Genomic DNA, 25409 nt, shown 5'->3' with positions numbered 1-25409 from the left:
TCGGTTTCGTAGCTTTTATTTAACCAGCAAAGATTAAGTGTCGTAAAACACCGGAATAATCAGAAGTGTTCAAAAACCGTTAAAAATACATGAAATCGGTATAACACACATACAACACATTACAAATTAACAGAACTAAATGCGAATCTGAACTGTGGCGGGATCAATTGGTTTTTTGGCCCAATTGACAAGTCACAGAACCATTAACAGAACTAAACTAAACACAACTTTTAACATGTAATTACACATATCAACGGTACACAAGTGTAAACTTAACTGTCAACGTCATTAAAAACATGTTAGATGGGTAGTTTTATAACATGGTGAATCCGAGCAAACAACCTTTTAACAAAATTATAAATCTTTAAGTAAACATCGTCCTCGATCTTAGATTAGAGATATCTGAATTTTCTTGCCTTGCATAAGCAAAGACCAAAAAAAATTGACGACACGATTTTTTTCAAAGGATGATGGGGCATTCTACGCAGTCATATTGCAATGCGGTAGGCGTCGACTTTGAACTAGAAATGTCAAGAGCAAGAACGAACTTTACATGGTTTCCTGGCACTGGACTGATATTGCATTCCTTGGGGCTCTCCGCCTGCGTGATCGCATCGTGACTAAAATTGCAGCGGCAACAGCTATCACGAGAATCATGGCTCCTCCGCCAATGCTGATCAGAAGAAGATATTTGCGAGGAAGGGCAGCTGGAATAGAAAATGGAACATGTACCAAAGTGAATACGAAAATTGAGCAGCCATCAAGATTAAAAAACACCCGCGAAATAATTGATCATGGAAGATCAGTTTAAGGCAATTTTGACCACATTGGGTAGAAGGAAAACACATTGAACCCGATGAAAATATATTAGGAAGTTGTGAACGAAGTTTAATAAATAAATTCCTGTCGCGCCAATGTCAATTTCCTTCACGAAAGGTTATGCGTCGTATCGGGTATAGTTTAGTATCATTTCTACATTTTGGCAATAACATCCCCCAATACCACTCAACATCCAGGAAGGCGACTTTGCAGGATGAAATCAAAATTGATAAGCATTGTATCCCTTGCATTCTTTCATATTATGTGGAATGGATACCGCAATAAGCACTGGCAAGATTGTCGGTCTCCCGATTGTGGAATGAAGGTATTTTTTGTTCCTGGAATTGGTCAGCGAACAGAAACCGAAAACTGAGCGTCTTTCGAAAAGGATTAACTTGAGTAAAAAAACACATTCAAAAGCGTTCCAGGGAGAAGTTTGAATGTGGAATAACCATCTGATCCGCTCGGCTCCAATACAGGTGCAAACTGCTCCAGTGTAGTTTTACCATAGCACTGTAAAGTAAGCGGTCGTCTGGTGTTTAAATGATTGTCGGACCGACTGCACAACCCGCAATGATTTCTGTACTTACAGTCAGATTTATCAGTTCTCACGGAAAGACTTCCTCTGGAGTTCGAATCTGCAATAATCTGTACAGGTCCAGTGTAAAGAGCTTCCAATCTAGTCGACCCAGATTGCAGTTCCCGGACTTCACGCTGCAGGATAGTGTCGCCTTCCAATGATGCAATGGCTCTTTTCCTTCTCTCAACACCACCGGAACAGTCAACCTGCAATGCATTATTTCAAAAAAATAAAAGCTTTCACTCGGTTCTATATCAGACGTGAAACATCACGACACACATTACCAATGCACAGTCGATTGGTAGATTTAAATTACAGCTTATTATCATCAAGGCAATTGCTAAATTTACAACAGCGACCCTTGATCCACATTCCAGGGAGTCATAAATCTTCAAAAATAATCGCCGCACCAACGTATGTTACTTGCCAGGGCTCCCGTATGCGCATAATGGCAAGTGCAATTGCCGTTGGTTTTCGGAGGGCAAATCTATTCCAGTGCCTTGCGACCAATTACAGCTAGCCATACAAACGCGTGCTATTTTGGAAAAAGGCCGTCTACGTTGATGACCAACCTCTCCATCCGGGCACCAATTGTTTAGCAGTTCAAAACGGCTACCTCAGCCCCTTGTAACACCCCTACGCCACAGGCCGTGTCACCTCCAAAATCTGGGGCCGACTTGGTATGTCGGACATCCGACCCGTCTAGCTGGCCATTACGTGTCACTGTTTCTACAAGAGCAACACTAGCATTTCACGGTCCAATGCCCACCATACAATACACCTTCGCAATGTAAACATCCGTCATGCACGTACTCCAGTTTCACCGATCTGAACAGCGACTATGATTTTGAAATCCGAGCGGAATATACAAAAGAAAAGCTTGTTTTTGGTGGCAGTTTGTCGTTTGCCTAAAAATCTAGTTGCGTTGTATGTGTAGGTATCCACGTTTAGAAACCCGATAATGTAATCGACTGTGCTGATCGATGATGATCAATGACGACATGATTAATTCAATCCTGTCATGGGTTGATTCGATGCAGAAAAGAAACCACATGGGTTGATTCGATGCAGAAAAGAAACCACAAAACAGGTTTTCTCAGTCGTGAGTCAACAGCCAAAGTCTTCGCGGCATTTTAATCGAGGCTGGAAGATTCGACTTATGTACAATTTATGACGGGAAAAAACCAGTCCCACATTTGATGACGTATTCGACAATATAAGTATACGTACAAGTTTTGCGTTTCGCATCCCAGACTATAATGAGAATGCAACTGGAGACGAAAAAGGTCATGGAAGCCGAAACTAACCAAGACGAGCAAAACAACTTACCGGGTCACAATCTTCGTCATTCCTGCAAACCTCGACGGCACAGTGAAAGAACACAAATTGCGTATCCTCGAATTGAAGCATTGGGAAGTAACCAGTTCTAGATACCTCTGCATCAGCTGGATCGGGATAGAACGTGTTCTTCGCGTTAAGGTAGGAGTCCACGACTGGGCAACTGAAAGAGAAGAGTTTCCTGAACAATCTTTTTTCTGTAGTTGGTATGTTAGGTTTTACCCATGTATCGAATTCAACAGTGCTGGAACGTCCACCACGTTTCAAAACTCGTAATGTCACACAACTTGCGAAGGTGTAACAGGTAATGTGGTAAAAGGTATCAACTGGGTCCTTCAGTCACACATTTAGAATTTATCCAAACAAGATGCATACCCTTCATAAAGCAGCAGAATGGACGATGTAGCCGGGTTGGACAATTCTGGTCGGTTTGAGGCAATGCAAACTTCTGGCCTGATGGAGTGGTACACGCTCTTGTCTTCAGTCATCTCTATGATGAGCATTGTTGGCTGGCCTTGTCTGATGCCCTGCACGGTTGCGTCCCGGCCGAATTCATCATGAACATCCATTGTTAAGACAGGGTGCACTTCATCTCCCTCGGACGCCATAGAGGCAAACCTGAAAAGGACAGAAGGTCATTGTAACGTTTGCAGAGCGACGAGTCTTGCTGCCTGTACACAGGCATCACGGGAGAAACAAACTTCGGCATTTCGCAGTTATATTGCAGGATTCTCTAATATATGGCCTCTATGCCGGTAGAATTTAACGTTAGATTACTCACCCGACAACTTCCGTTCCGGTTTCGGTGAACACATGCGAGATAATGTCGTATTGACAGTAAAGATGGACGCTCTCATCCGACATACTCCTTCCGATGGCAGTAGTTTGGAGGACCATCCAGTTGTTGTAACTGATGTGGCGATTCTGCAATATAAAAGAAGCTTGAAGTGATCAACAGGTATCGACACGTATTCGTAAGAGCAGTTTTACAGAAGGGAATTAATAGCGTGTTCGATTTCACGCGCCGCGCTTTGTTAAGCGACGGATCTCCCGTATTGAAGCGCATGCCCAGTATGAATTGAGCCCGCACGCTCACGCACCAGGCTCGAGGAACTCTCGGGTAAAGTAGCGTAAAAAAGAATGACCAGATACCAGACCGGGTGTGCGTCAACTACAAAAACTACTCCCCTTATTAACCATTTTTTATCAATAATCATTTTTTTTTCAAATCCTAACGTCAATTTCTTCCAACACATATTCTTTTTTGTCAAAGAACTGCAGTCTGTTGCAATACCGCACATTTGTGTACATCGCAAAGCTGGCATTTACAAGATCGTCCGCCATTTTCTCAAAAATCGGCCCTTTTATGCAGATGCACGTTAAGGCCCCCAGCTCTACTAATTACCTGTTCGTAAAACATGCCACATCTTAGCCAGTTACGTGGCAGTTTGTATTAAAATTACAAATGTTTATATTGGAATGGTATCTTTGATTTCATGATTATGTGAAGGTCATTACAAGTGCTGTAAACGGACGAGCATGAATAACCTCCGAATTACAAAAAGCTTCTCCTGAACAGTTCACCCGGGAGTTGGGTCTTTTAACGTGAAAGAGAAACGCGACTTTTCCCGATCAACTTGTTTTACCGATCAACTTGTTTTAATGAGGCTAACTTACGACACTGGGATTTATTACTATTTATTTCAGTTGGGGGTCTTTTGTAAGTGGACCAGAAGGGACCCTGGCCTGTTACAATTGGCTAAATTTTGTCCGTCTTAGGAAAGTTTACAATGATTAGCATTGGGAATAAACTGATCACTTGTTACCCAACCACTAAGACTTTTATCGATCGATTTGGCGATACTTTTATGTCTAGGTCTAGGTTGGTAACGAATCCTCAAAAAAGTCTCTTCGACGAAGTGAAATCCAATTGGGCCTGCCATTCTGAAATCTTTGCATGAAGGCAAATGGCATAAACAAATTGGTGCCGCCAACCTATTATGCTCTTCAAAATTTTTCAATCGTGCTGCACAACGACAATGAGCATAATATCTACATGGGCTTAGGTTGCCGATCCAAGACGTTCCTGAAATTGCAAGTCTGGAGTATATTCCATTTGTATCTACACCCGTACACTACCAGATGTATATTTACCACTGCAAATCGATATAGAGCTTAAAGCAATCGGATTAAACACTGGTAAAATCCTATTGCTTTGCAGCATTTTCCTACCGTTGGAAAGGTAACACGGGTATCACAAGCATCAGTCTGGTCGGAAGCAAGGTCGAGGCTCACACACCAGTCACTACTTCCATCGTATTCAAATCGACAAGGATCTTCTCCAAGGTGGCGTTCGATGTAAACGTACGCATCCCCATTGGTTAGTTTGGTTGCCATGCCGGGGAGGCGAGTAGTGTCGTGGGGAGTGTAGCATATGTCCATTCTACTTGCAGTACAAGAAACGGTCACTGAAACAAAAAATTCCAAGTGTGTACTAAGGCTCACCAGTTAACGACGGAAAGCACGTGGTGACGGAAAGCACGTGGTAATGTGTCAAGTAGATAAGTCCAAGCAATGCACCTTTTTTGGGGTAGTCTTGAAAAAAAGTTTTCTTTCACGTAACCATTGAAACGCTTCATGACCTCGCGTCACTTCCTCCGAATAGAGTGTCTTTAGAATAAGAAAGTGACTTGGTTCTTCTATCTTAAATCAAGCGTGGTTCAATAAACATTTCAATGTAAGCATCGCTGTTGTCGACATATCGGACAGGTAAAGCCTTAATGGCACCCACGATTAAGTGCTCAAGTTCAATGAAAGTGTAGATCACAACCATTGATGTAAAAGGCTCCAGTATATTACTAAATGGCCGATTCCAAAAAGAAATTAACAGGAAAAAGATTTCTTAGTGAAAATCTAGTAGGTCACGGGTGTAGCACAATGCTAGATGAGGTTCAAACGCGTTTACCATGGTTTACGTCACAATCGGTGCTGGGATCATTGGGATCTGAGGTACTCCTAGTGGCTGGGCACATACACCCATCACGAACGCCATCATCGTCAATATCATAACATATGCCACCGCGTGACTGGCACCACATGCAGTTACGATCAGTTTCTTTGGCAATTGAGCGATCTGAAAAAAAAGTGCGAAATGAAAAGTGAAATGAAATAGTGCCACGAATTTTAAGTAACCAGCCGATTCAACCAGAGAAGCCCTTCACACATGTTACACTCATTCACCGAAACAAGTAAATTTCTGCAACAGACTCCGAAAAAAAAAAAAGCAATATTATCACAATTTAGTTGAATTGCAATATATTAATGCTTTCATAGGCATACAAATTCCGACAGGATATGCACACGTGTGGGCAGTCTTTCAGAACTTTTAGCTGTAAAGTTTTGGCAGATATTTTGTGCAGAAGCCGGTGTATCAGTCTAAAATTCCCAAGGAAAATGTTTCTAGGACGTGTTCTTACTTCTGATACTGTACATGGTTCTTGAAAGACCACGGCAGTCAACCCTTCGAGCTCTGGAATTTCACGACAATTCAAATGACTCCAAAGTTAATAGGTCGGTTTATTCCATTTCAGGGCAATTGACAGTTGATGGCCTCTACCAGAACCATACCTTATAGGGTCGGACGAGTTTTTTCACCCGAACTATTGTACATATCCATGGCCCAAACATATTTCCATTTGGACTTTTGTAAACTTTTAAGTAAAGAGACTACCACGCACAGTGTACCATGAGAATCGAATTTCTTCGATTATCCGGAACGATTATATGCGCGCCCCTCTATATAATAGAAGAGCTTGGAACGCTACGAATAACCATTGCAATGGATATCATGTGGTTTGGGAAAAAAGCTCGCGGGCCGGACACGTTTTCCAGGGGTTATTTTGTGCATTAGGATGTGCAAAGACTGGAACCTCATGTTTATTGCGCTGGGGATATAACATTGGAAATTGTCCCAGGCCTACAAAATAGTTCATTGTCATTTTGCCAAAGCAGTCTTAGCATGTTGATATTGCTACTACATGAAAACCGAATTAAGCTGATCGAATTGGCAATATAGCAACTCGGCGCGACAATACTAATCAAGTACAAATATTACTTACAGCATTTCCGTTCGTCTCCAAATAAACTTATGGCGTGATACCCAGGGTCACATTGACAGGTGAAGCGACCATTTAGCGCGCCTGCGTGAAGACAACTGGAGTCTTGTAATTCACAATCCACTGCAGGTGTTCCAGTTGGATCGCAATAGTCGCCAATCAGAGCTAAAAAAGATTGTAATTAAAACTAGCTGTGAATAAAGGTCGTTCAGTTTTCTTGCCGTCAATATTATTTCTTCTTACTGTGTAGACGCTTTAACTGGGTGAAGGGTTCCTGTACAACAGGCCTACATTACGTGTAATAAGCATGTGAAACTGCCTCCCGAAGCCGGCTATATAAGTCTCCACAGGATAAATGTAGTCTACGCCAATTACATTTAGCCAGTTTATGGTACGCCTTCCATTACACGTTCAGCCCTAGTGTTGCGACTCTTAAAAATATCACAGAAATAAGATATTTGAATGCGGTTTTAAGCCGAGAATGGTATATTTAGTTGGTCATAAATCCGTTGTATTTGGATGCACCCAATTCCATCCCTTCATTATGTAACAGATATTTCGAAAAGAAATTCGTTTGGGAATCACTGACTAATTAAACCATCAATTGTGTTGAAAGTTAGGGTTTTTATGAATGGGGCCAGACTGAGAACTCCCCTCATGGTCAGCAATACAATGTTGTCTGAAAAAACAATCCCCTATAGCGAGCTAAAAGTAGTCTTCAAAATAAAGGAATTTAGGAGGAATTTTCTAATTAAAGCGAAACAACCTTCGTTGCATCATAGTTCATCCATACATTGTGAAAAAGAACAAAAATAAAAAAGTTAGTAACATTTTTAAAATTGCCAGTTACATAATGAAGAGCCCGGATTAGCTAGGCCCAAATACAGATACAACAACAGATACATTACCAAATATACCATTTTCTGCTGAAAACCGCATTCAATTATCTTATGCCATCTGCGATCTTTTCAAAAACCTATGGACATTTATTTTTGTACAGGAGCCCCTCGATCGGCAGCGTCACAGTATTGTCAGTGACAGCAAGTGACTAGTTTGGTTGCGGGTTCAGACCAAATGAACGAATTATTTTCATGAAAGCTATGCATTTTCTTTTGACACGGCATAATTGTATTAGTATTTGCATCATTGTATTATCGGTGTTTGCCATTGCACTACCGAGACTTAAATAGTTATGGTAGCTTGCGAATCCTTTAGAATCATCGGTAGACATCTGCCGAAACTTCGATTATGCTTACTAGCACCAGACAGAACGTAAAATAAAACCTTCCGATTCGAAAACTGCGTACTTCTTTTTCATCTTTCCTTTTTTCTACTTCGAGTACTAGGTGAATCAATACAGAAATACAGATGATATCTTACCGATGCCAAGGTCACATCCTACAGTTAGGGCCACGCCACTGCTATCCTTAGATGGAGGACAGACACATCCAGTGGGGGAATCGTCATCCTCAATGTCATAACAATGTCCGCCAGTTTGTCTGCACGTTGCGCATGTGGCATGGAAACTTTCAGTATGGCAGAGATCGAGGGACGGTACATAGGTCTTTCCACTGGGACATTCACATGTTTGCGTTATGACGATGCATTCAGAATCTGCAGGAAGGCCCGTTCGACAGAAAGCATCACCACCAGCCGAGGAGTCGCATGGAGTTCCGACTGCGACTGTAAAATAAATTACTATTTGAAAAAACGAGCGTTAAAGGGCTCGAGACGTGCGCGCGTGAAGTGGCATTACGTATTGCTCAAGTATTATATCAATATTTTTAAAACTTTCGAGCCTCGGATACATGGTTGGTAAAGGCATTACACAGATGTTTCTGGCAGTCGGACACAGAACATGTTGCATTCAAATTAACTTTTTTGAAAACCGTCTTGAATATATCGGTTTTGTTAAAATGGCTACCAATTCATGACCCAACAAAAAGGTTTCCGATGACTTGTACAACAGTGCCGGATCATTTCGAACTCTGCAATAGTATATGCATTGTTCAGTGTAAAGCCTTTCAAACCTTCCGATTATCAGTTGTTCACTTACTTTTAGAGCAATGCGTGGTTCCATCAAGTAAACTTTCAGTTTCGTAGAATCCGGCACTGCAGGCACAGACGTCGCTGGCACACTCTGCATCAGGGTCACTTGTTGCACAAAACGCAGCAGCGTCCGTTTTGCCAGCACAACTACCGCCGAGTGAAGCTGCCATAAAGAAAGTTCATTAGACGTATAATTTATATGCATGCACTCAAACTTGGGGCAAGGTGAATTAACACCTGAATCGCCATGTTCAGAAAAGTTGTGTACGTGTGTATTTAAATGGATCGTTCGATTTTCAGTACTTTATTTGGACCTGCATGGCACCCCACAGGCAAGTGAAATCTACCAAGCCACGCCAAGTATATTTTATTACAACTGTGTCTACCCGACGACTTTTCAACGTTTGGAAACAATGACCATGACCAAAACGGTCCAAAATGTCATGATCTGCCCATTGTAAAAAAATGGCCGTTATCGTTCATGATGACCATCAGGTCTTCGAAATTCAATTGGCCTTTCCAAGCATGATTTTTTGTTTGGGTGTAAACCAATCAAGTCTGCATATCATGCATCAAATAAATCCATTATTTCTTGGGATTTGAAAAAGAGAAACCCGAAAACTACTTGCCGATATGATTGCCGATATGATTGATCAGATCGGCAGCGACTACATTATACTTGGACATTGTTGGATACTTGCCTTGAACACAGGTCGTATCGCCAGCCTCTCCATAATACAAGCTCGTACATACACACACAGAGCTGTCACATTTCGTGTGATCCATTGGGGAGTCTCCTTCATAGTTGCAAAACGCGTTGGTCGAACAGGCGTCGTCAACAGCTGAAAAAGCCATTACAGTTAGTTACACACAGGCTGCTTGCATCGTTTTTGCCCCTTACTTCACGCATAGCCCAATAAACTGTCGACTGTCTACAAACTCCGCACGTACCAATGCCCAAATTCCTATGATCCGACGTCTTATTAAAGGGTCATCTGGCACATCAACCCCCCCCCCTACAAGACTTCTTTAAAGGGCGTCGATAGGCCTAAACCGTTAAGGGCAATTAGACGTGATATTTGCTTGGCCAAATACAACTTTCAGGCGCAAAATATTCGCTTTTTTGAGATTCGGAACTATCGGGAAAAATCTATCCTACTTTTAGGATTAATTTCGAGGAACTTTCAGAGCCATTCAAAAGGAATTCGGGAAAATCTTGTCCAGTAACATACGACTCGGCTGGACTAGCCGCCATTTGACTCACCGATGCCCGAAGTTGCGCCGGTGGTACACAGCATGGCAGCGCAGACGATCACAGCCAGTAACAGCATTTCACTGAAACAGAAAACATGCAAAATTCAAAAAAGGAGGCAAGATTCAAACGGGAGCCAAAATAAACCCAACAAAAAATAAATCACTTTCAAAAGTACCCACAGAAATGCAATGAAAATTTGACGACAATCACTATGGATCCCAGGATTAATGATTAATTAACTTAAATTAAAAGATGCCGCTATTAAATGAAATTTATTCCTTTGCAAATTCCGATTATGCTTTCAAATCTATGGAACAAACCAAAACTGGCATGCCCAACACGAATTATCTGGATGATGACCGTAAACCAAAACTGGCATGCCCAACACGAATTATCTGGATGATGACAGTTTTACGGTGGGACGGGAATGTCGTTCCAACTTCATGCATGGGCATTTTGGGCAAATAAAATCGCTTTCGAGCGGAGTAAGTGTCTGCACTTACCAATGTGCGAAAAAGCAATATTTCACCCCAAAATGTATACATACCTCCTATGCTCTCCGCTCGAGAGCATCGGGGTACTGAAGCACAAGCCAAATGCAAGAGGATAAATGATTGGCAATATTCTTTCCTTAAGACGGCAGAAAAATACTGAAAACATTCAGATGTGCCTGAAATTTGCTTCAAATCTGCCTAGAATTTTTTACCTTAACTGGAGATTTATCCAAGCGCAAAAATTATTACCCAGTCCTTGCCAAAAAAGCCATCAACTATAGTGGTTATATCTTGACTGGCATATTCCGGCCTAAAACCAAAGATTGGGGGAGGGGGGGGGGTGTAAATATCATTAAAAACAAAAAATAACCATACGTTATAGTATAAAAACGCGTAATAGGTCAAAAGCAAAAATCACTCATTTGTCAGGTGCCGCTTCTCATGGAAGTAAATCTAGATGGCCAAGGGTTTGGAATCTGCAGCGACATTGGTTCATATTTTGCCGAGGAGGAATGATGCCTACAATTTCTTTCTTGCATTGTTTTTGCACTTCAACACACCAATGGTCCGAAGCAAAGACCATGAGAGGCATGCGAGCACATCTTGGGGCGTAAATTTGCTTTGGAGAATCATACATATCAATTACAAACATGCCAGCGCTGTACACATTCTTCAAGTGGGTTAAAGATACGGGAGAAAACTATTATTGTCAAAAATATTGCCAAAATGGGACCTCCTTTGATTGCAAAAATACGAAATAAATAAATCTTACCCGCAGTAGTCTTCCTTGGTCTGATGAGGTATACGCCCAGACGCTAGAGCACAGATTTCCGTAATGATGAAGAACCGAGTCCACGGCGCCTTTTATACAAACTTTTCCCCTTTATGATGACGTAATTCAGCCGCAAATACGTCAACCAATCACAGCAAGATCCATTCCGAACAACCAATCGCAGTCGCCCCGCACGCTTATCCCTGCTAATCTATTTCAGTCTGTGCTGATGTCCAGACAAAATGATTTGATGTAATCAGGCAAAATGGTATTCAGTCGTGCTTTTCATGTCTGGCACTACGAGTTGACTTGGCAAGTCTGTTTTCTAAAAAACCAACGGGCCTGGGTGTGCTCTCGCAGTTTTTACTAATTTGTAAGTTATGTAACTGTATTTTAACAAGCCCGTTGCCTTCGAGGGTCGCAGCTGATGAGGCTGATGATTGCTGAGGAGAGATGAAATGGGTAAAACACCAAGGCAAATAATCCCATCACGTGGTTGAAACTTGGAAGGGGAATCCCCAACAATGCAATGCAAAGCTTGTTAGACCGAAAAAATTTGTGCTCTAGATTTCTGCCCTAGTTTACTGTAGACTGCCAAGGCTCATGCACGGTCACAATGTACACTGTGATATAAAGGAAAACGTCAAAAAGCCTCTAAGATTTCGTATAGAAACACTTCATTCCCTCTCAAACTGAGTTATTCGCATCAACACTATACACTGTGATATTTAAACGTTTACAAGTCGAAAACCTAAAACATTATTAAAAAGAAGAATGTAACTGATATCAGATGTGAGGTCCGTAACAAAGAAATCAAACTGGCTTTTTGGTTGGGAATAGGTACTACCATTTAGGCTAGAACCTGAAATCCAAAATCAATTAGAACTCCGTCAAAATGAAGTGAATGCCCATTTAAAACCTAGAAGGCGGTTCTCTAGAAAAGGGTTCTCTTTGTTTTGAAAGGGATTTAATTGCTTTTAGACTTCAAGTTCTAGCAAAAATGGTGGTACGTATGGTCAACCCTTAAGTTATCTTCCTAATCATGAGATACATGTTGTTGTTTTTTATGAACAGAATAAGCACACCTGCTTGTTTTTGCTCGGCCGAACTCCTAGACAATGCTTGAAAAAGGTTCATAGAAATCGACTCTTATCATACTGGTTGAATTTAAAAAAAACCTTATCAATGCGTGAATAAGGGTCATTGCTAGGGAAAGCCAGTATTTTTAAGAAAAAAATTACTAGTAGTTTATGAGTAAATGGTGATTTTAGTTACAGTTTTTTCAATTTCTTCCTTGGCAAAACTACGTCTTTGCTGTGAGGTTTTGTCCCCAACTTACACTATCTTACACAATTCTGGTAGGCCTAGTTAGCTATATAAGTGGCATAAAGCTTTGCAAACCATCGATGAATGGAAAAGTCATGTAATATGAATAACATGTCATTTCACCAAGCTCTTACATCGCTGTTTCTGGCCGTGCTGGCTGTCACCATAATTTAGGATAATGTAATCAAATGCCTGGAAAGACCATAGATTTTTGTCATATGCGTAGCGTACAAGTTTGTAGGCCAATGCGCACGGCTGTACATTAGCCTGCAGTGCAAGGTTGGTTCAAAACTGGTTCCTTTTAAAACCTCATGATTAAGGGCTGGCCATAGGCACCACTAATTTGGCTAGAATTTAAAATCCTAAAGCAAATAGAACTCTTTCCAAACGAAGTCGATGCCAATTTCAAGGTTGGGAGCCTCTGCTTTGTTTTTCAGACAGCATCCTCCTAGGTTAAAAATGGAAATTTACTTCATTCTGAATAACTCGTAATTCCTAATTGCATCTAATATCAAAATCTAGCAAAAATGGTGGCACTTATGGCAAAACCTTAAGCACATTGAAAAGTTTGAAAAGGTCCAAATAAAATATCCATTTACTTATAAACATAGAACTGGCGATTCTTTTTCTTCAAAATGCTACCTTGCCCTGGCAATGACCCTTATTCACGCATTGATAAGGTTTTTGGCAGGGACAAATTAGCAGGTTTGCTTATTTCTTGCACCAAAAAATGTATTTTGTTTCTCATAATTAGGAAGATTTGTGAACCTAAAAGACTATTTTATTCAATGTTTGTTACTGATACCAAAGATATATATTTAATATCAGTTAGCAAGCAACATTCTTTATGTCATGTTTTTGGTTTGGGACTTGTAAAAATATCAGAAAAATTCACCCAGTATCTCTGCCTCTTAACTCTTAAGAAAGGAATACATATTGTTCATATGAGTAAAATGGTTATTTTATTTGCAGTTTTTTCAAACTTTATCTTAACTTTACTTTAATCAGGAGGTTTTGAAATGAACAAAATTTGAATCACCTTGCACAATGGAAAATATACAGACATGGGCATATAAGCCCCTTAAACATCATTACATTAGTTATGTTTCAGTGGAAAGGGCGCTATACTAAGTCTTATTAAGGTAAAATGGGGTATTTGTAGCCCCGGTCTAATTGTAGCCCATGGCAATGTTTTTGATTCATATTCCGGTAACCATGGAATTATGTAAGAGCTTTGGCTATAAGAAGGAAAGAAATCAGACACATGCACAAAAAATGTTGGGATCGAACTTTTTACAGGTCTGAATTTTCCACATCTGCAGAACATTGACACAGTTGAAACTTGGTTCAGGTGATCAGTATTGAGTATAGAGAATGTTGTAGGCGGCATTTGATGTCATTATTAAAAGTACATTTTTCATAGACACTTTTCTAAAAAAGGTACCCTCGGGGTATTTGTAGCCCGTTGGTTCGGGGTATTTGTAGCCCGTTGGTTCGGGGTCTTTGGCGCCCCTATAAATAACTCAATATACTCTATTCTTCCATTTACCTGTCCTACTACCGAACATGGCAAAATAATGACAAAGTCCGAGGTAGGCCTATTTTGACGGGGAGAGCTCAAGTCATAGTAGGGCCTAAGTTACATCAAAAAACGTAATACAAGTTGGACCTTGAGTGTATAGGATGTGGGTTGTGGTTCGATTTGTCAAGATGAGGTAACTTTGGATAACTTTTTGCTTTGCATTTTGGATTTGTGTTGTATGTATCGATGGGTCGGATGATGAGCAGGCATGATATGAAAGAGGCATCTTCATGGTTACAGCTTAATTCAGCGGTTGGACTACGTTGACACTTTCAGGCTGCGACATGCAATAGGCATTTACTATGCCCAGTCTATGCGTTCATTTGCGAACCATTTTCGTATCCACTCACGGACTTTCTCCAGATGGAGGAAATGACAGAAAGGCGTGATCGATGCACTCAAGATGAGAGAATACGTCGCAGAACTCGGCAACATGGCCATGATGAACAAGGTACCTCAATTTTTTGTCAGGAATTGATGGAAACGTTTGCTCTCAGGTGGAGTAAAAGATCATCGCGAGCTGTTTCAGTCAGTGGCATTTTCGAGATTTTGTCTGAATAATTTCGACCCAGGTGCCTGTAGTTAATCCTTAAGAACGCACCGGATGAAAACAACGTCACTTTGCTTTAGACTGCCAAAACAGGAGGCGAGGCGTATGCAAGTACACACAGGAACTTTTTGTTTTGTGTCTGAATACGGCTGCACCAAAATGCAGAAATGATATACCCAAAAAACGTCTCAGCCGTATTACTCTGTGTGCGCCCCGCTTAAGAGAATCACTCATTCTGATGCGATTTTATAGTCAATTTTCAAAAACGAAGTTTTATTTTCTTTCTTTTGTTCAGTATTTTGGCCAGAGGTGTAAAACCAACTTCCCCCTCATCGTAGATCAATACCCGGCCCATCGGCATCACCTGTCACGTCAAGAAATCCCACGAGCGAATAGGCAGGACTCCCTCCTCCCTTCTCCAGCCTTTGGACTTAACGATTAACCGTAGTTTTAAGAGCCACCTCAGGTCCTTATGGAAAGCATGGGAAATTGGGGATGCTCATGAGTAAGGACACAGTGGTCCGATTTCCCGCCAGGAAGAAGTCCGTATGACCAGTCTCGGTTGGGAAGGATTGGTCGAACGAGTGATCGACAGTAGATGGTGGCTGAGCGGGCTTCTTCCTGACGGATATGAGGGCGCAGTAATCCCACCTCCAGCAAAGACGAGCTGATAGAGGATGATGATGACAATGAGTTGATGTTCGAATCGGATGTAGATGATGATGATGATGAATGTTTCAAAAATAAACCTTTTTAGCAATGTTCATTAGTTTAATCCTTTCATTTGTTCAAATCCTGCTCAGTACCCCAGTTACAGGCCAACTTAACAGTCTATAGTTTGGCCAGAGAATTCGATTAAATAACCCTGTATTATTGTCCCTGTTTAAACTGTGAAAGCCCAAATCTTTGTTTCCCATCTTGTGCTGTAACACTGAAGAGCATGCGGGAGCTGTTGTCACGCTTTTGCCGGGTGACATTCCGATTACCTCATAGAGTTTAGGTCGCTTTGATGGTCATCTTAGTGCTTGGACACCGACTATATAATCTATTCAACCAGGACATTTCTATTTTGACCATACTCCCACCCCATTTTCCTCAACATTGGACTTAAAAATAATATTTATGGGTTCGGTAGTGGGACAGGTAAATGGAAGAGTAGAGTATCCTGTCATAAATCATGAAAATGCTAGGTTTTTTATTCTTATACCCGAATTATTTTATTTAATCATAAATCGATCCGAACTAGATACAATGTTATCCCTTTGTGTACCAACAATAATGATACATTGAGGTTTCATACTAGTTTATCCAAAATTATTTCGAAATAGTGTTAATATTTTCAAAATTACTGCTGTCTCTAGCCACACCATTGATGAGATAGCAGCATTTCTCATGGTACATTGCATTACCATTAAGTGGTGCCAGCTATAGTTGGAGTTGATACATGACCCATAACTGAAACTGAAGCTTTTATTGGCGCACGACAAGACCGTCAGTCAATTCAGAATGTCAAAAGATGTTGTCTGACACAACGTGTAATGTACAACAGAGGTGATAAAAAGAACCTTGTCTTTTTACACCAGTTTAAAATCAGTCTGATTTGCGACGATATTGTTTAAATTGTTGGAAAGTGATTGCATCGAACATCACTTAATGTGTTCAATAAATATCGTTTGATACCAGCAAAATCTCGTAGTCAACCTAGATTGGAATAATATTGAAAGCTTTGTTTCTAATAAACACCATAAACGTGTGAAAAAAATGTTCTCCTACATAAAAAAAACATGCACTTTTAAATTTTAGTCAGCGGCTACAAATACCCCAAGACCACGGGGTATTTGTAGCCCCTTAGCATGAGTCTTGTATTGTCTCTCAGAGGCATTGTTTTAGACTAAGTGCCCTAAATTGCAGACTGTAAAATTGGAAGAGGTGCCACTACAAGATGCTGGCAAGTTTTAGTGAATCTGCGTGGAAATATCTTGCGTAACCAAAGTCATAGGTGAAAAAGGGGCTACAATTACCCCCATTTTACCTTATAATTTATTACTTCATCACAATTTTCACTTTTGGAAGAAACGTTTAGGTGAAAAGTTACTAGGTGAACATTTAATAGCTTGAAATGTATTTCTTGAAATAAATTGAAAAATACAGGTTTTGTCCTACCTTACACTCCTAAAAGTGCCCTCGTAAGCTATAGAAAAGGCACAAATATGACGAAGCTTTGCAAGTTAAAGATGAATGGAAACGTCATGCAATATCAATAACAGGTCATTTCACCTATATCTTATAAGATTTTCTAATGAAATGCTTGGAATGACCATTAAGGCCTATGCCCATGTCTGTACATTGATCTAGTGCAAGTTGGGTTGAAAGCGGGTTCATTTCAAAATCTCGTAATTAAAGCTGACGGGTCAAATATACATTTCCCGAGGAAGGCCTCAGCTGAGCTCTCGGGAATGTTCGTGATTTGTATTTGGATCTTCTTCTGAATATTATTATTGTTGTTGTTGTCGTCGTCGTCGTCGTCATTATTATTATTATCATTATCATTATTAAAACTTCCAAAAATGAGAACGTATATGAAATAAAATAAAGAAGAAATGAATAAATATTTGTGATGTAGCGGCCTGGGCTCTTGCTAGATATAATTTACTGTCCTTCAGATCATAACGCGATGGTTGTTGTCGTTTATAAGGCTATTTAATTACAATCTTAAACAAGTTTAGTAGGGTACCATGAAATCGCTGTCTGGTCGACGGTAGGCCGTCACATCCCCTACGATGCTATGGAGTCAACCTCTGGGTATGTGTTCCAGGGTATTTCATTCGAAATTCTGCCCTTTTCTTAATTTTTTTCGTGATTTTGACCGATTTCTGCAATGACCGTACATGTTTAGCGGACCCTCGAGTACGGTTCAGCGATTTCACCTCGTACGGTTTAACAAAGGCAATCTGTATGTCGAAATTCAGTTTCCGACGTATACTGGAGCACTCCATGGCATGGTACAGCTCTTCTCATCACCATGAACATCCTATAAGCAAACAACAATTTGACTGATAGAATTTTACTTTAACTTTCAACAAACAAGATGTTCTCCGAGCAACGGTTCGTAATACGCTCGTAATGTTCGAAGCACGGGTGTCTGACGTATGTCGTATGGACGCTCAATCAGCACAAGACACCTCAAGGATAGCACTGGCGAGAACCCTTACAAGTGTGCGGTTTGCGACAAAACCTACCATCATAAAGTGCACTCTCCGGGATGGTGTATGGGATATTGCCCGACGAGACCGTGCATTTTTGTCGACGTTTTCGCTCAAAATTTGTGAAGAAACATTGCTCCTGAAATAGCGTAAAATATTTGGCTAATTGAAGAGAATTCCCACGCCTCGAAGGCAAAAACGATCAACTGTTGGTAGTAAAGTTACATTTTAGATTGGGAATATTTCGAGTGATATGCGATAAATAATTTTTAATCGTTGAACCATACAACCCGTACACTTTCAGTGCGTTACGTTGCTAAACCAGTGCACAGTAATATCGCTTAACACCGTAAACTTTCATGAACTCAAGATATTTTGCGCTGTATCTTAGCAAAGGGGCATGCATATTACTTATTACTTCGTCAGTCTTTAATACTGTTAGCATTGTAGTACACGAAGGTCATGCGAAAATGGTGTCATTTTCAGAGGCTTCGCCATAAAATGATGTCTTTGAAGATCATCAAATTTCCAACTTTCAACGTGAATATTAGCTCTGTTTCTCTATGTCAGAACAACATGGGCATGCTGATGTAAATTACAACGACCGATGATGCATGCATTATACGTAGAACCGGATTAAACAACAGGAACTTATCGAAAATTGTAAAAATGTGTGCTGTACCTTGAAAATCTTATTAAAAGGGAAGTTCGCTGAACCGTACATATTGGTCGCTAAAATGCAGCGGTTATCCAACGTGAGGACACAGAGTATGAAAGGGTGCCTTCAGTACAATCGCGCCCGGCTATAAAATCGGCTAGGTGTGCAACATTAATTTCGCGTGCCGGGGACCGCTGCAAAAAAATCCTATTTTAAAATATAAATTTACTGTTAAGAATGATAGAAGACACTGGCTCTATAGATATGACCACAAGGGGTTTGCTGTGGTATGGCCGCTTAGTCAAACCGAGCGTTTGATATTATTACTCTTGAAACTATGTAACAAATTCAGATCATGATTATTCATGATAACACTAGAACACCCAGAGGTAGCAATTGGTAGAATGGCAGTCTTTGGCCTCTGAGCAAAGCCCCGGAGAGCTGAACCCAGCACTTGACAAACAATAGGCTCTACGTTGTGCAGCAGAGACCCTCTGCTCCATATGATGATGACAAATTATTATAAATCTTAACTCCTAGGATGTGGACTTCATCGACATTGGTTATTACATTATTGTCAATATGCCATTCTGGGGCCTTGGCCAAAACCTCCTTTCCGAAAAGTATACATCTAGTCTTTTTTATGCTAAAAACAAACCGCCACCTTCTGGCGTAAGCCGTACATATATCAATTAAGCACTGAAGCTCAACGACACTTGAGGCCATAAGGTTTACATCATCAGCATATGCAAGATTATTGAATAAAAACTGGGATAAACGCACACCAAATCCAAAGCCAGAAAGTTCTTTAAGTAGATCATCAGTGAACATAATAAAAATAAGAGGGGATAGAATACTCCCCTGACGAATCCCCTGGTTACTCTAAAATCTTCACTATACTGGGCATTCCACAAAACCAATGCTCTAAGGCGGGAATACCATTCATAAAAAATGAGCCAATGGTTCAGAGGGATACGAGGTAGTAGCATATACAAGAGGCCATCATGTCAAATGGTAGTTAATAAAGCTTGGAATCAGTGAAACCATGTAACCAGTGATAAACCTTGGAATAGTCAGTACTGAACCGTGGCATCACTGTGCAAGTACCGCGTGAAATCGGGCGCGTTCCTTCCACGATTTATACCCTCCCAACTGCCAATCTCGTCCCAGCTGACTTTATTGATAGCAATTTGCCAGTAGTTCCAAAATCAACCTTTTTGTGGAGGATGACGTCATCATTGAATGCATTGGAAATGTGTTGTTGTCGTTAAAAAATAAACTTACTGTAGTTTCATGAAAATAACACCACTTCATTAACAGCCGGTGTCGCCGCCCCTGACTCATAGGGTGGCGAACAGAGCTGTTGAGAAGGCCGATCATTGGCTGGTATTCCAGAGAGGGTTGTCCAGGCCTCATATCCAATATACTTCAGTTTCGAGTCCAATCCTTATTGTTTGGGTTGTTGAAACCGATTCGTAGGTCTCCTATGAATGGGATAATGGAATCGGGCCTTCGGCCATTGTACTGAGTGTCCCAGAACATTTTCAACTAATCGTCATTGGTAGTGTAAAGGGTGTCCCAGTGCTAATGGCAGATAGTGTACAGGGTGTCCATGAAAAAAGTCCAACTGACATATTGGCTTCTGCTGGTTTTAGGGACTGACCTGCCCTTTCAAAGTGAGGCACTGCTCAGGGAGGTAATGAAGCATGTCTTCGGGTCTTTTCATTCCTTACCAGCTTCGGGCTTTCAAAGATACTTTGCAGTGCGAAATTGGTAAGAATGAGAAGTTGTCCGTCACATATCTGGAGAAAAAACGAACATCCCTCTGAATGTACAGTCTTGTCCGAAGTGATCAGTGAAGGAATAAAAAAGAACGATGCAAATCCCGATTCAATTTATTTTCAAAGCTAAAGATACACATTATTAGATTGTCCAGCTTTCAGAATCGTACCCACAATCATTCACAACACCCACAGTCAATTCAAGTCCATCACAATGTCCTCCTCGACTACATTCACGAACTCTGGTCCATCCACGGCAGTCTCCTCTTCTTCCTCCAAGATAGCATGTGTTCCAGCTTCGATTGGCCTTGATCGAAACGATGCTTCAAATCAGTTGACGATAACGTCCTCATCAACACCATCCCAGGCATCTCTGATGATGTTGGTCACGTCTCTCAGGCCGATGTGAGGGCAGTCTCCTCTTTCGTCCGTGTGGTCCTTCTTCCACGATTTCCATTGTCGCCGTACGTGACATTTGAAGGACTTCATGACTGCAACGTATAACGGTTGTACGAGGGATGTGCAACCAGCAGGTACATAATCCAGGCTGCCTCTCATGTCGCGGACTCTCGTCCGGAAGTTCTCTGTCCGGTGGACCTGATAATGATCGACGATTAACAGGAACTGGTCGGTCTCGTTGTCGGTGACGTAGGGTGATAGGACTTCATCTAACCAGTTGTGTGCCGTTTCCTCCCTCATCCAACCAGTTTCCGATAGGGTAATCTTTACATCTGCTGGTGGGTTGTCTTGGAGGGCTGCAAACACCCGGACGAAACCTCTTCTGGGGAAGGTGATGTGCGCCGGCAACTTTGCTACAGAGGCTGCGATGCAGAGGGTGACGGTGCATCCCAGCTTAGTATTGGACCTGGATGATCAGACGTCTATGGCCTTTTCCCCCGTGGTGTTGGCCGTGTACATGGTTCTCATATCAAACAGGACAAAGGTTTGGTCCATGTTAAAGAAGAACCGCATCTGTATATCAAGACGATCGATTCTCCCAGTAACCGCATCTCGGAAGGTCTGGATCCTTGCAGCAGCATCAGCGGGGACGGTCGTTGTATCCTTGGTCACCTTCCGTGGGGACACGTGGCGTCTCTTCATCAAGCACTCCACCCAGCCTATGGATGCGTTGAAATCCCATAGCTGAGAGCGACAATGCTGAATCCCTTCTCTGACATCTTGGGCTAACTCATTCCACCAGCTTTGCTTTCCACCAGCTTTTCCACACTACCAACGCCTTATCTTGAATGTCGAGAACGGAGACTGCGAGGCGACGCTGTCTCATCTGCTGCAGCCATTGGTAAAGCTGGTCCTCAACCTGTGGCCATAACGGATCACGGGGCTCCATCATCGTCTTCTTCCGGCCATGCCCTTCATCTTGCTTCTGCTCGAGGTCCTCGAGATTCCACCTTCTAAACGTCTCCCAGGGGATGTTATAGTGGGCGGCGAACTCTCTCATACTGCGCACCGTACCGTTCACCAGTGCCTCCTTCTGGTCTCTCAGGTAGGCAAGTTTTTCTGTCACGGTGTAGCGCCGGCGTCGTTTTCTCAGCAGCTCTACAGCATCCATTGTTGCACAGGTTGTCTGCAATGTGGGTACCCTCAGTTGGGCTTCATTTATAGGCCTAAGAGGCCCTAGAATTCCTCAAGAAAACCACAAATCCTAGAAACTTCGATTCTGTTTTCTCGCACGTAGGCCTAGGGAGTCTAAATAAAAAAAGAGGGTTGTAGAAAAACAGAGGATGAGCTCCTCGTTTTTCTTCGGAATTTCGTGACTACTATCATTGCCTGAATATCACTTTGCTTTACTAATGCAAGCATTTGTAGATTTTTCTTCAGAGTTTCAATAAGAACTTTTTTTGTTTTGGGGGGTTTGGATCAATCTAAAAGGTGCTTCAGTTTTATGAGACAACCTGTATAAACGGTCGGCGAGTGGCCTTACCATTTACGTCATTCCACATGCGCACTCATCGACCAGTAGGCCCACAACACTTCGAATCAATAGGACTGCGGTAATAAGTGGTTTAGCGTCACCGTGACAGCTCGGCTGAGCCATCACAAGGGCCAGCGAAGTCACTCATTGGTTACCTCTGGTGAATAGACTCGAGAGAAGAGGCCGGACCTTGAATATCCCGAAGTGGTGTTATTTTCATGAAACTACAGTATATTCATGACGGGCCGCCATTTGCATATATCTAATTATTGCTCTTCTATGAAAGCAAAAGAAAGCTTTTGTTTTGTATTCCATATACAGTGGAACCCCGGTAACACGACCTCCCAAGGGACTAAGCCGAAGTGGTCGTGTTACCGGGGTGGTCGCGTTAGTGAATTTAAGAATCATAAGTAGGTTTTCCCGCCAAAACATCGTCCTAGCAGATATGCTGTGTGTACATTGACATGCATTAATGACTACGCCACCGGGTGATTCGATAATTTGTGTGTATATCACGAATAAAAAATAATTTTCTTGAGTGTTTTGCGTTTAATTTACAACTTATGTGAATGAGTAAATAAACTGACGAGAGCTAATTAGACCAAACATTACATTAAAACTTGAGCATGCTAATTAGAGCAAGCATGTCATTCACACCATCGGCAGCTGCCCTTCTTGATGTCAAGCTAATATTCCCGCTAACATTGAGAGAGGTGATGTGAGAAGATGTTGAGAATTCTTCCTGATGTCTTCCTGCTTTAACTTCAGCCAATTTGAACTGGTACTGATTAAATCATCTTTTTAAAAACGTATTTTATCAATATTACGACGTAGTAAGCATTCTTTACTTTGAGTATCGGTACTCTTACTAATCAACATAATTTATTTGTCCTAAAAACTACGTGCGCATGCCTCTTGACATCATTTAATACTAAATGATGAAAAACAAACCGTGAGTCGAAAAGAAAGTTTATTCTTCATTTTATTTGCGCTTACATTTGATCAAACTCACTTACACATCATTTATTTTCATATGGATTCCCATGGTCATTGTGTTCGAGGTGCTAACTATCAACACGGATTTGCGAGAAGGTGCCAATTGATACGATGCGGTCATGGTTGATTACGGCAATTAGGCCTCATGGTCGCGTTAGCGGGGTTAATTTGCAGTTTGGGACCGACCAAGCTGGTGGTCGCGGTCTGGGTACCGGGGTGGTCGTGTTAGCGAGGGCCAGTTAATGAGAATTAGAGAGAAAACCATTCGGGACCGGAGAATTTTGGTCGTGTTCGCGGGGTGGTCGCGTTACTGAGGTGGTCGCCGACCGGGGTTCCACTGTACTAAAATAAAACGTTTTTATTAGAAGAATCATTTGTATATATAATGCTCTGATAAAGCTCAGTAGATATGACAAACATGCACACGGGAATCACTAAAAAATGTGTCCGCTTAGAACTGGTTACATCACGAAAATATCTCTACATCCCTCGATGTGTACATGAATATGTACGAAATCGCTCACAGCGAAGGAATTTATTCACATTTTTCATCTCCAAACCCGGCTAAAACCTTCGGTAATAAACCTTCATCTATGTTTCTACGGATAAGTGCAAGCCGGTGTAAAAGTAAAAAGTGCCCCCCCCCCCCCCCTAGAAAAAGTGTCCGGGCCTATTGTATTCTGACAGATTATGGCATATGGTTCTATAGAGGCAATGACCGTCAATAGCTCAGCGCATAATAGAATCCTTTGTTCCCGGACATTTTATCCTAGGACATTTTAAACTTCTACACCGGTACTGCATGATGTAGTCAATCTTCTCTGCATCACCCTGTATGATCACACCGCTCCGTAGTTCAAATAGGCCCCGTGTGGTGGCGTAGTAAGCGGAGCGCTGATTGGTCCATATTATGGGTGTGTGGTGGGCTTGTCGTGACGTGCATACCTATATTTGGGAGATCAGTAATGTACACTGGAGGCTAGGTATGACTGGGTTGTTCTAAAATATAGATTATTGAATCGGATATGCGACTGACTTCTAAACTACCGTCAAATTCCGATCTGATCATGTAAAAATAAGCTCCAAATATTGATTCGTAACCACCTTAGGTTCAAATGGCATTATTTCATGTTTTTATGCATTTTTACGACTGATTCCAAGGTTTATCACTGGTTTCAAGGTTTCACTGGTTCCAAGCTTTATCACCTACCCATGTCAAATACGGTCAAAGCATTTCTACGTATCCAGACTACATACATATACAGGACTGGGGTTAGAGTTCAAGTACGTGAGAGTGTCGTGTAAAAAAGCACATGGCTGATCAGTACCTAGGTCTGACATGAACTCAAATTGAGTGTCACAGCAATTTTGACAGTTCGGTTTAATGAGGCATTCTACAATTTTTGAATAACAAGTCATGACAGTTACCCGGTACATTAGGGTCCAGAGTAGGCTTCTTCAACACCGGGACAATAGAGCCAAGAAGCATGTCAACACCTACAAGATGCCAACTAAACATCACAGAAATAATCTGACCCAGAAGACTACACAACACTGGGGATATTCAACGTAGTAAGTGTTCTGTAGTGATCATATCAACACCAGTCGCTTTACCTTTTTTTCAAGGACAAAATAGCTTATTTGATTTGATTGGCAGAAATTTCGCATTCAAAAGAAACATCAGTGTGTGAGCGGAATTCCTTTTTGACTATAGGTTACTGATTTCTACAGGTTGTCCCAGAAAAAAGGTAATCCTGGCAAAAAGGGTTAATGTGATGAGATCATGCATTTTAACACTTTTGGCATTGCATCATAGTAAAAATCGAAAGCTGTGAGCTTTCCGTTGATGCCATTGTCACGCCCATGCTGCTACGCATGACTGAACACTAAGGCCTTGAAAAAGACATGCAGATGTTACCTTGTTCCAAGTTGGGAAATTCAATCCTGATGTTATGCCG

At 41.5% G+C, this 25409-nt stretch overlaps 1 protein-coding gene across 1 annotated transcript; it reads right to left on the bottom strand.

Annotated features, from left to right (window-relative positions):
• On the bottom strand, nt 1-11488 carry LOC135492769 (uncharacterized). The gene is made up of 13 exons (XM_064779407.1): nt 11423-11488; nt 10166-10236; nt 9603-9743; nt 8909-9064; nt 8233-8535; nt 6856-7017; nt 5703-5870; nt 4970-5205; nt 3519-3661; nt 3113-3355; nt 2729-2900; nt 1410-1605; nt 1-707 (listed from the first exon to the last, which is right to left on the bottom strand). The coding sequence occupies exons 2-13, from the start codon at nt 10230-10232 to the stop codon at nt 550-552; spliced, it is 2145 nt and encodes a 714-aa protein (XP_064635477.1). The 5' UTR covers nt 10233-10236; nt 11423-11488; the 3' UTR covers nt 1-549.
• Between the last annotated feature and the right edge of the window lie 13921 nt (nt 11489-25409).

Source organism: Lineus longissimus, chromosome 8 (genome assembly GCF_910592395.1).
Source record: "Lineus longissimus chromosome 8, tnLinLong1.2, whole genome shotgun sequence".
In the NCBI taxonomy this organism is placed as follows: Eukaryota; Metazoa; Nemertea; class Pilidiophora; order Heteronemertea; family Lineidae; genus Lineus; species Lineus longissimus.
Note: the sequence above shows the minus strand (reverse complement) of the source record. Positions and strands in the feature narration are given on the sequence as shown.

Bases quoted from the DNA above. Each gene is read 5' to 3' on its own strand.
- LOC135492769 (XM_064779407.1), bottom strand. From the start codon at position 10,232: ATGCTGTTACTGGCTGTGATCGTCTGCGCTGCCATGCTGTGTACCACC. The intron at 9,744-10,165 runs GTGAGTCAAATG...TGGCTTTTTCAG, and splicing joins CGGCGCAACTTCGGGCATCG to CTGTTGACGACGCCTGTTCG. The intron at 5,871-6,855 runs GTAAGTAATATT...CTTTTTTTTCAG, and splicing joins TGGAGACGAACGGAAATGCT to ATCGCTCAATTGCCAAAGAA.